The 19,247-nt window shown below is 36.8% G+C and overlaps 1 protein-coding gene across 1 annotated transcript; it reads right to left on the bottom strand.

Moving 5' to 3' along the window:
• Positions 1–1,609: 1,609 nt before the first annotated feature.
• Positions 1,610–17,899, bottom strand: LOC133316100 (uncharacterized). The gene is made up of 6 exons (XM_061517797.1): positions 17,637–17,899; positions 17,280–17,582; positions 15,365–17,195; positions 14,191–15,327; positions 13,824–13,875; positions 1,610–2,127 (listed from the first exon to the last, which is right to left on the bottom strand). The coding sequence occupies exons 1-6, from the start codon at positions 17,897–17,899 to the stop codon at positions 1,610–1,612; spliced, it is 4,104 nt and encodes a 1,367-aa protein (XP_061373781.1).
• Positions 17,900–19,247: the final 1,348 nt, after the last annotated feature.

Genomic DNA, 19,247 nt, shown 5'->3' with positions numbered 1-19,247 from the left:
AAAGAAATCAAGTCTAAAAGAGATGCAGAAAAAGATGAAGATTTTAAAACTAGAAATACAAAAGCAAATTTGGAGAGTAATCATCCAATTGAAGCAATAGCTGGAGAGCGCTACACAAGAAAACTGTTTGAAATTTTTAAAAAAGAGTGGATGGCTACCACACAAGATTAATTTCATGAAAAGATGTCAACAGACGAGCATAATATTAGGTACCGTGTGGGGTCTCCCAAAGTTAATAAAGAGTTGTGGGCAATTGTTGATTACAATTTGATAGAAAGTTCCACTACTCATTGTTTTTGTGCAAAGTTTGAGACTATGGGGATTTTATGCAAACATATTTTGACTAGATGGACCATGAATGCAAGCTATAAGGCTGAAAATCTTTTGTATGTTCATTCTGAAACAACTACCCGTGAAGTAAGTGAGTTGTCTTTGTTGTCAACTCAGTCGAAGTGCAATTTGGCTATTTCTGAAGCATAAGATTGTTTTCATGAAATTAGAAGATTTGATACTATGGTTGATGAATTTATTCAACAACAATTAGAAAGGAAGAGAAAAAGAACTGAAGAAGAAACCATAAGCTCAATTGTACCTTCACAAAGTGGTTTCATTCTTTCTCAAGTTTCACTTAATTATGTTCAAGACCCCACTCAAGCAGTCAAAACTAAGGGGCGTTCAAAAGTTGCTTCACGAATAAAATCTAGCATTGAGTTGGCAGCCAAACAACAAAAGAATTGCAGTTATTGTCGAGAGAAAGGTCATAATAAGACTAGTTGTAAGAAGCAAATGGTATTTCTCATATATTGTTCCTATTTATGCTTATGTATTTCCTCTCTGAACTTGATAAAAAAATGTAATTTTTCATTTGTAGATGGATGCTGCAAGAGAGAAGCAAAAGGGATAATAGTTTCATTTGAAAGTTGTACCTGATGACATTGTAGATTTTTCAATGAAGATGAAGCTTTGACATGGCTGAATTGTTTTGACATAAATGAATTATTTTGTGCATAAGTTGAGTTGTAGATGTTTTTTTTGAATGTAAGCAATTGCATTGTAAAGAAATCTTGATATAGTTTATTTATGGAAAGTTTCAAATTACTTTGATGTATGTACAGTTCCCAGTAGTTCTGTGAAGCAAACTGTTTTACGGAAAATCTGACAGCAAAACAGCAAACTTTGCATTTCGCTAAAAATCTAACAGCAATACAACAAACTTTCAATGCACATATATTGAGCTATATAACTCTGACTACTATGAATTATATATCATTTTAAATATTTAGATGTTTTCTATAACATAACAAAAATTAAGAATTTTATAGGTTGAAATGTATTCCGAGTTCTATTTGGAAGTTCAATGGTTTAGGATGAGTTCTTTACTATTGTCAAAGAGTAATACAAAATATAAATTTGATAAAACAAACACGTGATGAATATAACTCACATTGAATAATTTTGTACATGGATTTATATTACATTGACATTGATATCCTATAATGACTACTAAAATCCAAGTTACAACTCATACAAAATATCCTATAATGACTCTTCCTAGTCATAGTATTCCTTGAATATGGATGAACTATTTGCTGATTCGGATGAACTGTTCCTAGTCATAGTATTCTGAGATTTTTCTATCAAGCAAAATAACTTCTGTTGATATAGATGAACTGTTTGCTGATTCATATATCAAATTCATTGTGGAATTGATATCCAAAGATGTGTCTAAAGACAGTGTTAATTGGACAGTTCCAGCAGGAGAATGGAAAAGGTCAGTGGAGGAAAGGTTGTAATCTTCAGTCACCTTTCCTTTGCCAACAACTTGAGAAATTAGGACCAAAGCAAAGCCCAAAAGCTGGTCTTCCATGGGATTTCTAGCCCGACCAAACATCTGAATCTCACATTTCAGAACACCATCCATTCGGGTAATCTTCATCCTCAAGTTTTCATTGAATGTTAGGTTTTTGCCACCTCGATTAATAATTCTGGTAGAGAGAGTCTCATCGGGGTTGTAAGTAAGAGAGAATTTAGCATATACATCCTGATCATCATAGATGCATATGTTATGAATATTCCTAGCATGATGAACAAAGATATCAAGAATCCCCGAGAACTCAGCTTCATCATCTGCATTGTAGAGAAACAGAGTAACTATAGATATTTTGTTCACCAATGATCACGCATTGAGGCCATGTATCAAAAACACAGAACATAAAATATGTAAAGGAATAAACAGAACATCATCTAGGCTCCTGCTTTTGTTGTCCCAGTTCACCTTAGTGCATTTCCTCAATTTTGGCAAGGTTGTAAATTCCTATGTATCTTATTATCTTGAGCTGAAATGAATATAAACAAACAAATATACAACCATATGTAAGAACCCGCATCGTTAATTTATGAAATTAATTAAATAAATATGAGATTAAAGAAATAATTCCATAATTGACCCTAATAATTATGAGAAGACTTAAATAATTATAGTAAGAGATTAATAATATTGAAAGTCGTTTTTCTAACGAAAACTGCAGATACCGGTTCTGCTTCACGGTATAAGTGCGTACCGGTGAAGTATCCCGAAAAATTATAATAAGTGTATGAATATTCCTAGAAAAATATTTAAGTCAAGAATATCAATTTTGGAGTCGAAATGACGAGAATTGATGTCAGAACTAATACCGAATGGGTTAAAACGCGTACCAAAAAAGTGTTGCGAAAAATTAAAATAAAAATATGACAAATCTTAGAAAAATGGCTAGGTTCAGAATATGAAGTTTTAGGTTAAAATGATAAGCGTAGCTATTAATGCTAATACTGCGCGATTAAACTTAAGCACGACTATAAATACAAGGGCACACATTTCTAGGTCAGAATTTTCACACTTCCTACGTGGGTTTTCTGATCCTCTTGGCTGCCACCCTATCCACCTTACTCTATAGCCTTCTTCTTCATGAAGCTCAACCAAGGAACCATCTTTCTTCATTGACACAAACACCTTGTGTTCATCCATGGAGTAAAAGTAGTATCCCTTAGTACCTTTGGGATACCCCACAAATAGACATTTAGTACTCTTAGCACTAAGCTTGTCTGATGCCAACACTTTGACATAAGCTGGCGATCCCCATACCCTGAGGTAACTTAGGTTGGGTCTCTTACCATTCCATATCTCATATGGTGTGGTCTGAACAGATTTAGGCGGTACCCTATTTAGAAGGTATGCCGCTGTGTCTAAGGCATATCCCCAAAATGATTTTGGAAGTTGAGTCTCACTCATCATAGACCTGACCATGTCTAACAAGGTCATGTTTCTCCTTTCAGAGACACCATTTTGGTGTGGTGTGTAAGGTGCAGTAAACTGCGATAGATTCCATTTTCTTTCAGATTATCCTGAAACTCATGGCTCAGATATTCACCACCACGATCTGATCGTAATGTCTTAATCATCTTGCCACGCTGTTTCTCTACTTCATTCCTAAACTCCTTGAACTTTTCAAAGGCTTCGAATTTATATCTCATTAGGTACACGTACCCAAATCTTGATTTGTCATCAGTAAAGGTGATGAAATAGGAGTATCCTCCTCTAGCCTCTATAGACATTGGCCCACAAACATCACTGTGAATGAGTTCTAATAACTCACTAGCCCTATGACTCTCAAGCCCTTTGGGCTTGTGACAAGTCATTTTCCCAGCTAGACAAGATTCACATTGTCCATAGGATTCCAAATCCATGGAATCTAGGTATCTATTTGCATGCATCCTAGACAACCTTGTTTCGTTTATGTGCCCTAGTCTACAATGCCAAAGATAAGATTGATTATCTATCCTAGGTCGTTTTACGGCTATATTGAGCACTTCAGTTCTCATTTCCAGAACATACAATCCATTTATTAAAGAAGCAGTACCATAAACAATATCATTCGAAATGATAGAAAATGTATCATTCTTAACACTAAAAGTAAAACCATCTTGTTATAAACAAGAAATAGAAATAATGTTTCTAGAAATGTTTGGAACATAAAGACAATTATTCAAATGCAATAAAAGGCCCGTAGGCAAAATAAGGTCGGCATCTCCAATAGAATGAGCAGCAACCCTTGCTCCATTGCCAACGCGGAGGTCCACCTCGTTTCTCTCCAATCTCCTTGGGCTCCTAAGCACCTGCAACATATTGCAGATATGAGAACCACAACCGGTATCCAATACCCATGAGGTAGGATAAGCACAAGAATAATTTATCTCAATCATGAAAGTACCTGAGGTAGAAGCATCACCATGCTTCTTGTCCTTCACACTCTTCAGGTAGTCTGGACAATTCCTCTTCCAATGGCCTTTCTTGCCACAATGGAAGCACTCAGCATCGCTTTTGTCCTTGGATGCACTCTTACCCTTCTTTTTGCTTTCTTCTTCTTGGGTTTTCCTTTAGGTTTAAGGGAGTCTCCTTTCGCAGGCTCCTTGCCCTTACCCTTTGCCTTGCTAGGCCCACCAATCAGAAGAGCATGTGTCCTATCCTTCTTGATGGACACTTCAGCAGTTGTTAACATGCTTAACAATTCAGGCAAGCTCACAAGCATCCCATGCATGTTGTAATTCATAATGAATTGACTGAAGGAAGGTGGAAGCGAGGTCAAGACTAAGTCATTACTTAGCTCGACATCCATCACGAAGCCTAGGTTTCCTAGCTTCTCAATGAGCCCGATCATCTTAAGAACATGACTGCTCACAGACATGTTCTCAGACATCTTGCATGAGAACAATTCTCTAGAGGCCTCATACCTCCCATGCCTGCCTTTAATGTCATACAACTCCTTGAGATGTAAGACAATAGAGGGAGCATCCATATGCTCATGCTGCTTTTGCAGTTCAGGCGACATGGATGCCAACATGATGCAGACAGTCAACACATTGTCATCCATGTGCTGTTTGTGGGCCTCGAAATCATATTCCGCGAACCCATCTTCCCCTTCCCTTGGAGCTATGAGTAATGCAGCATCCAGGACATAAGCTATTTTTTCGACCCTAAGAACAATTCTTAAGTTCCGATACCAGTCCATAAAGTTTGAACCGGTCAGTTTGTTGTATCGAGTATTGAGCGCAGTGACAGTGGATTAGTCATACTAAAAACTGAAAAAGATGTAAAGATGATTTAATTAATATATTTAGACATGTTGTATAAACAAATTATTAAAGACTTTAAATAATTTTCCCCTCCCACTATTTTATCTAAGTCAATGACCCTTCCCATTTGACTTAGGGTTAATCTACTTTTAGATTTTACCTTAGTGAGATTAAGAGTGCGATTATCTATTTTAACCCCCGTCTGTGACCACAAGATTAATTTAAATAATGGGTTGATCCTCATCAACAGTATCTCATACCCTCTCTTAACATTAGGTTGACAACTCCTTGTCACTTAGTGGTGCATCTCATGCAACCAACCTAGCATTATCACCCTAAGCACATAAGCCCGGCTAAGCCTGCAACTTATGTCTCAGTTAAGTATTAACCAGCACCCTAAGTGTCTAACACTTCTAATACTACTCTTACTCAACGAAACAGTGGGTCCCAACTGAGTTGTGGAGCACCACTATGTAGAGGAGGTTCGAGTAATATTGGTGGTGGGAGGTAATCATATGCTTGGTAATTTATTCCTTTAAGGGTTCCTTTTATTTGGGGTTTATTAGGTCTCATCAAACGCATTTATATTATTATCATGCTAGTCATTATCCTATGTCAAACATCTATCGGATTACACTGGTCGTAATTGGACATGCATAATAATACATACAAACGCGATTTGTCCAATTCATGCATACTAGTTGTAACACCCCGTATATATCCAGTATTGTTATCATTACATCGTATTAAGCGGTGCTTAATTAAAAATGCGGAATATTCTTTTTATTTTCAATTATGACGTCATTATCAATTACCATCTTGATTACTTAATCAATTTCATAAAATATCGCTTGTATGTAAATTACAATAAGACATCTACTGAAATACCTCAATATATAATAAAGTGTGTATCTAAATCACGGCATTACATCTCGTAATCCGGACAATATCCTGATACATTATTACAACTCCCGAAAGACTCAAGACAAAACAATACTATGTGTCATGGACAATCCCCATGCTCACCAAAAAAACCAGCGTAAACAACAAGTCTGAACATAAAACTCCATAAACATAAACTTAAGCTATAAGCATATAAGCAGCATGCAAATCCAGCATCCAACATGTCAGCATAAATAGCAGCAAATCTAACTCAGGTCCGGCCTCCTGCCGCCTGAGGTCTCAACATTACCTGATCCTGAAATAAGCGTTTCCCAAACGTGGGGTGAGATCTCTAAACAAGAAATCTCAGTAAGACAAGGGGTCCTCAAGGATCTTCCACCCCAAGCTCACTTACATGTGCAATATAAGTTCTAAAATCATTTACATCATTATTAGTTCCAAAACTAAGTAGTGCAACAGATATCTATGACATGTGTGTAATCACTATTCTACTGGCTAGAGAAATGTAGGAATACGTCTATACCTACATGTAGTACAAGGAACACCGCTTGCGCCTCACCCACAGCCTCACCATATTGTATGTTCCACATACTCAGGCTTACCGTATAGGTGGAACACTTCCATGCATATCAACAAGGCACTAACATACAATAGCTCAACAGCATTTCCAAAACATCAAAAGCATGTAACACAACATGCATATACCATACCCCCATGGGACATGGTGGAACCAGAACATGGCTAAACCGAGGACACGAAAGCTTACCTTGCAAGCTCACTATCCAAAGCCAAGAGTCCTCACAGCTCAAGTCCAACACACAGCAGATCACAATCTGATTTAGGACCAGCAAGTGTATCAACATACATAACTCAAAAAGCATTAACAAAAAGACTACGTTCTCCTTTAACGATTTACATCTTAAGGCTTCCAACAAAGCCACAAGCCCTTAATCACATGATTCTGACTTAGTTCATTAATTACCGAAGTTCAACTTCATCAATCTAGGGTTCACAAACCCCCAATAGCCTACTGTACACACAACACAGCTACTGTTCTTCGAAATCCCAGAATATCCGGATATTCCTCAGGGACATATCCGGATATGCAATATCTGGATATCTCACTGACCATATCCGGATATACAATATCCGGATTTTCAGATTCCCATATCCGGATATCCAAATCCCATCTTCGGATATCACATATCCAGATATTTCTCGGGCAGATATCCGGATATTTCACGACTGAATGCAGAAACTGCATTTCGTGAAGATATCCTTCCAAGGTTGGGTTTTTACCGATTATAAACACTTAAACATGCATTTCTAGGTGTGTTTGACATTACCCAACGTTAAGTTATCATATTTTAGCCTTAACATGCATCAAGCTTCCATTTTTAAGCATAAAACTCAAGTTCAAAGGTGATGAAGCTTACCCAAGCTTAAACTCAGCAAAAGGATGCTCTAGGAGCTCCTAAATCAGGTGCTAAGGTACTGTCCCGCAAGGTACACGAAAATAGCAACACAAAGGTTGGTTCTTTAACACCAAAGGTCACCACTTGGACCTCCAAAAGCCAAGACAAGGCTTCTCTCAACCCAAAACCAACAAGTCAGCAACCAACCCTCCCTCATACTGACTTCAAAACTCAGAAACAAGACCACCAACACACTCCCAATGAGGATCCTCACTCACACCAAGTGTTTAGGAGAAGAATTTGTGAAGGAAATGGCCACAAGCTCAAGAAATGATGAAGGGAAGGCAATGGAATAGTAGCCAACACTCAGCCACCAAGTGAGTCACGTAGAGAATTCTGGTCCTAGGGTTTTGTGCCCATAATGGGAGTATTTATAGCCAAAACTCACTTAAGCACACAGTATTAACTTTAATTGCTACACTAAGCATTTTAATCCCAAACTTTGGATTCTTAACCTACTCAATTTTACAAGAATTTTCATATTTTTATAATATTTTTCGGAGCAACTTTTCGGTACGCGCTTTTCATAGCCATTATCAGTTTATGGCGTCAGTTCTCATTATTTGGACTTGAAACTCGATTTACAAGTCCTACATATTATTCTAGTAATTAACATGCACTTACATTAATTTTCCGGGATACTTTTTTGGTACGCATTTATACCGACTAGCAGAACCGGTATCTGCACCTTTCTTTCGAAAAGCGACTTTCAACATTCTTAATCACTTACCATAATTATTAAAGCCTCTTAATAATTATTAGGGTCAATTATGGAATCATTTCCTATTTCACATAATTAATTAATTAAAATACCTTAATTAACGGTGCGGGTTCTTACACTAGTCGTTCAAAACATAAAAGCATACATGCATATAAAACAGTTTTATTTGAGATGGTCATGGTGCTCGTGCATTTGTCCATCAGTCTTCTCAAGCATCGGCTCCTCGTCGTCTATACGCCACTAGCCTAATTCTCTAATTACATATAATTAAAGAAACTCCAAAACATCTCTGGAGGAACAAATAATAAAAATACAAAATTCAAAATTCAAATTACAACTCTAATTAAAATAGAGCAAAATTACACATTAATTTAAAATTTGAAATTCGAATTTCGGGCACCATGACCATCCCCTTCCAAATTGCACCTGAAAATTTAAACATCTTGCAAGCACATAATATCAAATATTATATAAATATTTCCTCACATATATTTTGATAATTTAACAATTAAAATATCAAAACAAGAATCAAAATTCAAAAAATTTCCAATTTTCTCCCAATGGTCGAATTTTGCATCTTTATGCATAATTCAAATCTTTGTCAAATCTTTCTCAAAGATCACAAAAATTAAACCATATATTCAACCATAACTCATATGGTCGAACCATACATCATCATATACAAAAAATTTATTAAATAAAATCATGGAGAATATAATGCATTTGAATATTCACATCATGGCAGAATCACATTCCCTTTTCAAAAAAAGGTTTCTTTTGAAAACTTTCACAAAGAATCAAAACAAACAAAACCATGAGGTCATGTAGATATATGAACACCATAATCATATTAAACATGTTCATAAAAAAAATCCACATGCAAAGAATTAATCTTTAACAAAAAGACCTTTTGACCGTGAGAAAATTAATTTCACAAAAAAAGTACCATCACCCGCTGATGGTAAAGCGACCAGGCTATGATACCACTTGAAAGTAAAATGGCCTTGAAGGCCGTAGTATGTGAGAGGGAAAAACAAAATTTTTCATATGCGGAATTACGCATGCAATCAAGAATCATGTTTTATGGCATGTGATGTTACCTTTGTTTGTGAGTTCAAAACTCCAAGACGATCAGTGTTAGGTTTGAAGGGTTCAAACCCTATAATGTTGATCCACACCACCCACGTCAAGATGCAAGAACGCTTTCTTGAAAGCCACCAATTGACCACCACAGAGAGGCTTGCTATGCGCTCAATAGGTGAAGAAGGAGGCTAGGTATATGTGTTTAGAAGAGTGAAGTCTCCAGCATAAAAACTTCACAAGAGTGGGAATGGTATATAGAAGAATTGGCTAGGTTCTTTTGAAAAACCTTAAGGAGGAACTCACCAACTAGGCGCACAAGAGAGGGAGAGAATTAGTGTATCAAATCAGAATTTTTACCTTACTTATAATGAAAGTGGCGCACAAGTGAGTGAGACAAAGGTAGAGTTGTTGCAATTCAAAAATCCCAACAACCTCCCCTTTGAATCCTCAAAAGACTAGGTCTTTATCTAGTCAAAATTCTGAACCAATGGTCATCATATGACCACCAATTCATGCGCCCCTATTCAGCCCAAAAAGGGTCCAGATACATTTGAGCTGTTGCATTCAAGTTTGAACCAATTAGCTCACTGATTCTCTCAACAACCAAATCTGATTGGAGCTTGTTGGTTTGACAAGATGACAATCATCTCCCACCAAAATGGCGCCCCAAATCAGCCCTTGGAGATCTCCATAAATCTTCTCTTGATACAAGGGATTTGTTCCAACAAGATCTCATATTATCCTTTTGTTATGAAACAACTTTTCATAGCCAATTCAAATTCGAATTCAAACATTTAAATTCAAACGTTCAAAAATTTAAATTCTAAATTCAAATTCAAATTCAAATTCAAATTTCAAATTCAAATTCAAATTTCAAAACTCAAAATTCAAAATTCAAATTTCAAATTCAAAATTCGAATTTCAAAATTCAAATTCAAAGTTCAAATTTCAAATTTCAAATTCAAAATTCAAATTTCAAATTCAAAATTCAAAATTTAAATATTTGGTAATTAATTTAACTAATTAAATTAATTAGTAATGTCTTGGACCATCCAAGCCCATTAACAATACCGTGCGCCCTCTCCCTATTAGGTGGGCTTCCAAACTTCATCTTGGGCTAACAACTATTATTAGGCCCAATACCTTTAATGCTATATCATCATGACATTAAGGTGTTAGTGTGTGACCCATTAAGTCCAACATAGCCACTGACATAAATGGGCTCGGGCCCAACAAGCCCACAACCCATTTAATGACAACACAGAGCACTAGCAATGCTTTGTTGCCGCAGAGCTAGTTAGATTAATGACTTGATCATCCTATTACACATATTTGGTTGCCGTATGTATTTCTTTTCGTCTCGGTTACCTTCCCATAAAACCTAGGGTAAGGAAGCGTATCAACCCTTGCGGTTTAGGGTAAGCTTTATTCGAAATAGGGAATCTTCAATTTACTGACTCTAAAGGCAATCATCTCATGATCTCTTTTACTATGCATAGATTCTCGAGTCCCTGTAAATGTCATCTCGATTTCTCCGGTTTACAGATAACCTAATCTCTCACGGATATTTGAAGAATTCCTTCAGCTTATCACCCTAGCCCTGTGCTATTTCAGGACAAGCCCAACAGTATACCTATGAGTCTCCATGTTTCAGGCAGACGAGGTATACAGTCAAAGCATGCCTTCTAGAACACAGTCTAGGTAATAACTTCTGGTCTAAGGAAAGACATACTCAAATATAAAGAGACTACTCTAGTGATACTCTCTGTGAGATTTCCTCATAGAGTCTCTTTTGTGGGTCTGTTCAGTGCGAGCTATACCCTTATAGATCCACCCACGACTTTAGCTAAGACATCTCCATATCTGTAGCTCATGAGGTCTTTACCTTGCATCTGAATACAAGTAGATAAGTCGTGCTAGTCTTACCCGAGATCACTGATCCCCATTCTCAGTGTCTCTAGACTAGGAACATAAAATTAGGAATAAATATCCAGTTGAATTTGTTAGGGACTAACTGACTAATTTATTAAGAACATATATATATATATATATATATATATATATATATATATATATATATTTTAATAGCAGTATAAGTATAACTCCTCTCACATGCGCCACGAGGAGTAGAGGTGTCGCATTAATCAAGATATTTAACTAAAAAAAACGAAACAAACAATATTTAAGGTATATTTATAATTTATTTTTATTTATAATCTCTTAAATTATATTTTAACCATTAATTTTTATTAATCTAATGATTAGAATTTATCGGATTATTTTTATTAATTAATTATTAATTATTAATTTCTAATAAATTATAATCGTCAAATTAACCGTTGTAAACATTGTTATAAAATCCGGCCCGACCCAACCGGGTCGACCCGGAACTCGGTGACCCGATGATCAGACCGGTTCGGGTCATTGGATCGATAATGCATCGACTCGGTCAAATCCGGTCAAAATTCGGCCAAATCCGGTCAAAACCGATAACCCGGTGACCCAGTGACCCAGTCGGGTCATGTTTTAAAAAAAAAAACCAAAAAATCAAAATTGTTTCATCTTGTCAAAAAAATGTAGAACTCATTTTAATTTTTTTTTGTAATTTTATTTGTTACTATACTCTTCTACAATGACCTCAAATTTCAGCTTTCAATACTGAAGCAATTTGCGGAATAATAAATTAAGAGATTGTGACATATGTCATTTTTAATGTAGTTAAATTTGAAAAATATGAGTTCAATGTCATTAAGAGGTATGTTTATGCGGATTATGAGTTGCAATTTAAATTGACATAGTAATAGTATATATTTTTATTTATTTATGCTTCATGTTTTTGAGCTTATTTAATAACCTTATTTAAGTCATTTTAGATACGAAGAATATAATTGAGTTTATAAGTTCATATTTATATATACTTTTATATATCTATATATATATTCGGGTCAATCGGTCCGACCAGTGACCTGCAGGTCCATCCAGTAATCCAGTACCCTGATCGGGTCGATGTCCGGGCCGGATTTAATAACACTGGTTGTAAATAATAATAAATTGTAAATATATATTATTATTATTAATTTTTTTTCTAATCTTTATTAGTACCATTTGCTGGCTAGCGTTTTTCTATTATCAATGTTTGAAAATGATCTGAAGTGGCATTATAAAAATTTTCATTCTTATCTTTTATCTTGTGCAGGCATTTACTGTTCTTCTGCTAGTAGCTGTTTGTTTTTTTTTTTATTGTTTGATAATTATTTTTAAATTTTTCTAGGGAGATGCACGCACATCGATACATACTCGAATATATTGTCTTCCATATATTAGAATTCCAATTTTATCGTCATTCTTGAAAACCCATCTGAAAGTAATTAAGCCCATCTCGTCTTTCAACTTTGTGTTACTGCTTTGGTTGCACACAAAAACGAAAACAAAGACCGTTGTTGATTGTGTTTGTCTTTTCAGTTTCTATTTTTTTTTTTTTTTTGTCTTCAATCAACTCTTCATATTTTGCTGCTTTTCAACCCAAAAAAACCCAAAGAAAAAAACGAAAAAACAAAAATAGAAAACTTTTTGAGTATTCCAATTTGCCTTTCAGATTCCTTGTTTTGATTTCCAGTCCCAGTTTCTTGTTTTTTAGATCTGAAAACACGGAAAATCCCACCCAAAAAAATTAAAAGGAAAAAGAAGAAAAACTAACATATTTCTTGTTTGATTCCACGTTGCATATTGTTTGTCTGTTTGTTTGCCTTTCACATTCTTGTTATCTTGCAGCTCATACAACACCAAAAATCCAAAAAAAGAAACAGAGAGAAGTTGTTTCATGGTATTGTTTATCTTTAGGTTTCTTATAGCCTATGAAGTTAAGCAACTGCGTACTATCACCTTATTCACTCTGTTCATCTGAAGCGTTGCAGTTTCGTCACAAGTGACCAGAGGTACCCATTTGTTCTCCTTCACCCAATTATGTTGTACATCTAAGAACTCAATTCTCTATCCATGCTTATATTCTCATTAAGAATTCTTTTAATTTATGTTAGAGAACGTGCCATCAATATTGCATATTTTCCTTTCAAAACCCGTGAATCGGCCTAGTTGCTCCCTTCATGTAACATGTAAGAGGTTCATGCTCTTTAATGATTTGTAACCTGTTTGGAAATAAATAATTTTAAGAATATATTATTTTTCTAAAGCTTTCTTTTAGAAATTTTTAATTAAAAACATTTTTAGTTCTAAAAATAGGTTAATCTAAAGATCCTTTTAATATTTTTATTAGGTATGTTTTGTCGACACTAAATCTTGATCCCGTCGTAAGAAAATCAAATTTAATCATAAAAAAGTTGAAATAAATAATTTTTTTATCAAAATTAATCAAAAGAGAGTTTATTGCTTTGGTTTGAAAGAAAAACCAAAACAAAAGAAAGTTACAAATTTGTTGTCTTTTATTTTTTTTTGGTAAACAAAAAGGCGGAGTCCAACAATAAAATAAAAAAAATAAAAATCTTATTGTATGCCAACAACATGCAAACTACCCATGGCAGCAAGGTCCGCCAGAACAGGAGGAGGAGGCTCTCCATTAAAAACCTGTTGCACATTGTTTTTAATATTGAGAATAAAATTCGCTATCCAATGTGGTGCATTTTGCTTTTGGAGCTGGTGCCTCTAAAAGCATATTATCTTTTAAACGTTTTAAAGAAGGCCGCAGACCGGAAAAAATTTCTAATTGCCAACTTGGATGTACTAAAATTTTTCCCGATCTCCAATAGCCCGTTGAAATTTTTTCCAGCTACTTCTTTGGTTAAGAAGGCAACTTTTTTTTTTATATAAAAGGAAATTAAAAGCAAATTACAGAACCCTGATCATCCTAGGTCAAGCTACACCTCTAAAATCTCTATCTACTAACTTAGCACACCCTTCAGGACGATGATCTAAGAACACAGCTTCCCAACCAAGAGAACAGGCAAAATTAGTAAGCCAATCAGCTACCCCATTTCCCTCTCTATTGACATGCTTGAATTCCACTTGCCAATCCCAGCTTCTGATCTGGCCAATTCTTCTGATTAAGCCAGCTAGAGGATGGTTTCCAGCAACTCCCTCATTAATTAAATTCAGTGCAGCCTGAGAATCTCCTTCAATAATAACTCTTCTATGACCAAGATCCCATGCCATCTGCAATCCCAGTAGCATTCCCCAATTTTCAGCTTTCATCGAGTTGCAGGCACCCAACCTTTTAGCAAAGCCCTTCAGCCACAGACCAGATACATCCCTTAAGCTACCTCCACAGCCTCCCTGTATATTGCCACTTTTGGAAGATCCATCAGTGTTGACTTTAACACATCCCATAGGTGGAGGTGTCCAATGAACCAGAATCTCCTCTTTCCTTCTGTTCAGAAGACCCGTTCTGTTATATAAGGAGTTTGCATCCAAAAAATTTGTAAAATAAGTGCAAGCCTGCCTGACAGTGTTTCCTTCACTGGGAATTTCCCCTTCAAAAATAAAATTATTTATTTCTTTCCAGATAAACCAGCAGATAATGCCAAAAAGAATGTTCCCTTTTACTCCTCCCAACAAACATTTCTTTGGATCAAGGTTTATGTACAGCCAGTTCTGAAGATGGAGAGAAAAGAACTCGGTCCATTTGTCAGGCTCAATCAAGGATTTCCATATCTTTTCTGACCAGCTGCAATCCCTCATTACATGGATACACTCTTCAGGATCAATGTGGCATCTGGGACACAAATTAGAACTTGCCAAGTGTCTCTGAACTCTTCTTGAGTTTGTTAGGAGATTTTCCCCAAGTAAGAGCCATAAGAAAGTCTTTGCTCTAGGAGGTCCACCCCACTCCCAAACTGAGTTCCAATCAACCTGCAAGGTATTTGACTCCTCCCTGCACAGCATGTTGAAAGCAGATTTAATGGAAAAGCTGCCATCCTGGGATACCTCCCAGATTATTCTGTCCTCATCCTCTTCTGGACTAGGAGGGCAGACCCCAGCTATAAGATTGACAGCCTCTTGGGTAACCAGTTGGCTAAACTCCTGCCACATTGACATCAACCATATCAGCTAAGGTTACCTCCTGCATTCCTAATGGAATATCCTGGATTGTGTGATTCAAAAGTGGGCCAATTGGCAACCATTTATCGCACCAGAAAGATATTCCCAGGCCATTTCCCACCATCATTTTCGAGCCTTCATAAACCTTCTGCCAAACCTTAGAAATCCCCAACCAAAGATTTGAACAGATAGATTTTTTAGGGATATTAGGCAGTAGACCAGCCTTTACTTTATACTTGTTTTTCAACACTTGCACCCACAGATCTTCCCTCTGAGTCATTAGGCCATGCCCAATCTTCATCAGGCAAGCTTTGTTAGCCAATCTCAGGTTCCTAATTCCTAGGCCCCCATTCTTCTTTGCTTTACATACCACACTCCAAGGAGAAGCATAGATCTTTCTCTTCTCTTTATTTGAACCCCAAATAAAGCTTCTCATTTTTTGCTCCACAGCCTCACAGGTGCCAATTGGTATCAAAGAAGTCTGCATAGCATAAGTAGGGAGGGCTGACAGAACAACTTTGGTTAGTACCACCCTACCAGCCAGAGACAAACATTTTTCCTTCCAAGCATTTAACTTTTTGTTAGTTTTATCCAAAATAAATCTGAAAGTATTTTTGTTCACCCTTTTATGAAAAATAGGGATCCCAAGATACTTACCTAAATCAGCAGTGACTGCAAAATTAAGAGACTGACTTAGCTCCCTTCTTCTATTGTGGTTCACATTCTTGGAAAAGAAGCATCTAGTTTTACTGTTGCTAATTTTCTGTCCAGAGGCACAGCAATATTGATCCAGAATATTCCCAATCAAATTTGCTTGATCTTCACTAGCTTCTGAAAAAATTAAGAGATCATCTGCAAAGAATAAGTGAGATATGGGGGCCCCATTCCTTCCCATCTTAACCGGATGCCATTCTTTTCTCTCAACTGCTGAGTTGATCAAGTGTCCCAACCTCTCAATACATAATACAAAAAGATAAGGAGAAAAAGGATCTCCTTGTCTAATTCCTCTTGAAGGGGAAAAGTAATCAGTTTGTGTTCCATTCCATAAGATGTTCATGGAAGGAGAAGAAACACAAGTCATAATAAGATCTACAAGCTTCTTGGACATTCCAGTCAAGTGTAAGGTCTCCTCCAAAAAGGACCAGCTGACTCTATCATAGGCTTTCTCTAAGTCTAACTTTATAGCCATCCAACCCTTCCTACCTCTCTTTGATCTCATGGTGTGGAATATCTCCTGACTAATGATGATGTTATCTGAAGCCTGTCTACCCTTCACAAAGCTACATTGATTTGGCATTACTAGAGAGCTCATGTGATCTTTGAGCCTAGCAGTAATAATCTTGGAGATGACTTTGTATATAACATTGCATAAATTGATGGGTCTAAATAGGTTTATCACTTCTGGGTTCTCAACTTTAGGGATTAAGCAAACTAAGGACTGATTTATACCTGACACCTTCATCACTGGATCATTGAACACCTCGACTACTAGATTGGTAACAGAACTGCCCACTTTATCCCACTGTGTTTGAAAGAAGATTGCATGAAGACCATCAGCACCAGGTGCTTTATAAGGCTGCATCCTAAAAATGGTTCTTCTAATTTCCTCCACCATAGGCATCTTTCCAATATCCCTCCACTTCTGGTCATCTAGTACTGGGAACAGATTCTCAGTGTTCAGCTTCTGATTACAATGGTCATCACCCCCATACAGATTTTTAAAAAAGCCAACAACCATGTCTTTGAGAGCTTCTTGGTCCTGAACCCATTCTCCCCTCTCATTTTTTAGGGCTGTGACCTTATTTTTTCTGGTTCTGGCAACTGTTGCAGTATGAAAGAACCTTGAATTCCTGTCACCAAACTCGAGCCAATTGCTTCTAGATCTTTGAAACTAGGTGATCTCCTCCTGGATATCAATTTTATTTAGATCTTGCCATAACTCCCTGTGGAGTCTTTCTAGGGATTCATTTGGACCCCCATTGAGCTGGTTATCTACACCTCTTAACCTCCTTTGAATCTGATATTTCCTTCTCTGATCCTTTTTGAAAATATGTTGATGCCAAGCAGCAGCTTCCTTATGGAACTCATTTTTAGCAGGAATCCAGTTTTTATTCCTATTCCAACACTTGTTCACTATTCCACTAAAACTCTCATTAGTCAACCAAGTAGCTAAGAACCTAAAAGGTTTGATTTCTCCCGAACAGAAGTCTCCACTAGCATCCTTTAAGATAATCGGTCTGTGATCAGAACCATGAAAGTGAGCATGAACTAATGATCTATTAGGGAATTACAGGAACCAGTCATCATTTACCACCAGCCTGTCAATCCTTTCTTGCAAGGCTCCTCTTTTCCAAGTGAATTTGGGACCTGAGAAGCCTAGATCTGACAAACCACAGTCACTGAGACAGTTTTCAAAGTCTTGCATACTTCCCCAACCAACTTCAGAACCACCTTGTTTGTCTCTTTCTTCCACATAGGCATTGAAATCACCCATGACAACCCATTTCTCAAATCCTCTTTCAGCTATACTCCTCAGGCCATTCCAAATCTCCATTCTATCGGATCTCCTGGGACTACCATAAACAAATGTGAATTTATCTTCAACTCCAGAATTTATCCAACAAAGGCTTGTATGGACAAATTGGTGGTCCTCCTCAATTATTTTCACATCCGTACACAATTTATACCATTAAATCCAAATACCACCCGAAAACCCCACTGCGTCTCTAATGAAAAAGCTATCAAAACCAAGTTTTCTAGCTACATTCTCAGCCTTTTTACCACTAATTCTAGATTTTAGCAGAGCTAGAACTTGAATTTTATTTTGGAAAACCAAATCCTTTATGAGGGAGGAGAATCCTTTTTTCCCCGCCCCTCTACAATTCCAACTACTAACTATCATGAAAACTGGAAATAAGGTAGGACAGAGACCAACCTCAACTAAACCAAATCCTTGGTTACTATCTTGCTGCCAATGACATTGGTTATTTCATCCAGAACCATTGCAGTTCTACCATCTTGGCATAGAATCTTGCCTTCACCAACCCCATCAGGAGGAACTTCCTTTACATCAGAAGAAGTCAGATCAGCATATGCCTCACTTCCTACTGGAAAATTCGATCCCAAGCTTCCAGATGTCTTAGTACCGAGAGAAGATTCTCCCTGAATATTACCCTTATTCCTTCCTCTGTCTACTAGGATGGCTTCCCTCCTTGTGTTGATTTGCATGCTCCCCTTGTTCACCTCCTGCTGATGGGAGTGTATGACTTTTTTCCCTAAGCCTTTTGTTTCTGCTCCTGCCATCTGTTTAGTTGCATTATTTTCTGTAGTGCTCTTCTTTTTCCTCCCATTCTGGCTAGTATCACCCTCGGACTTGGTACCATTGGCTCCCGAAGCTGAGGGATGAACCATCTTCCCTACTGTAACCTCTTCTTTCTCTCCTTCTAGTGGCTCAAATCTTGAACCAGCAACATTAGTCTTAAGGGATTTACTACTGCCTTCTATGCCAGCTTTCTCTTTACTCGACTGTACTTCCTTCTGTTTCTGATTCTGCAATTGCCTTTTGTTATTCCTTCTCTGGATAGTCATCCAACTACCAAAGCCATCTTCTTCTTGGCTCTTCTCTATTTCCTCTTTGCTTTTAGCTGCTATGTGGGTATGATCCATATTCTGACATAAACCCTCCTTTTCAGTATCATCCCCACTTCTCTTCAAATTATCCAGATTAATCAGACATTGATCCTTCCTGTGTCCATACTTACCACACAGGAAGCAGATCATGTGTAATCCTTCATAACCAATGAATAACTGTCTTTGTCCTATCCTGAATTTCGAGAGGAGGCTTTTGCTCAAATCAATTTCCACACAAATTCGGGCAAACCTGCCCCTGTCAGTGATTTCTT

Source organism: Gastrolobium bilobum, unplaced genomic scaffold (genome assembly GCF_033153095.1).
Source record: "Gastrolobium bilobum isolate Gb01-03AN ecotype WA unplaced genomic scaffold, APGP_CSIRO_Gbil_v1 utg53200, whole genome shotgun sequence".
In the NCBI taxonomy this organism is placed as follows: domain Eukaryota; kingdom Viridiplantae; phylum Streptophyta; class Magnoliopsida; order Fabales; family Fabaceae; genus Gastrolobium; species Gastrolobium bilobum.
This window is presented reverse-complemented; position numbering and strand designations above follow the sequence as displayed.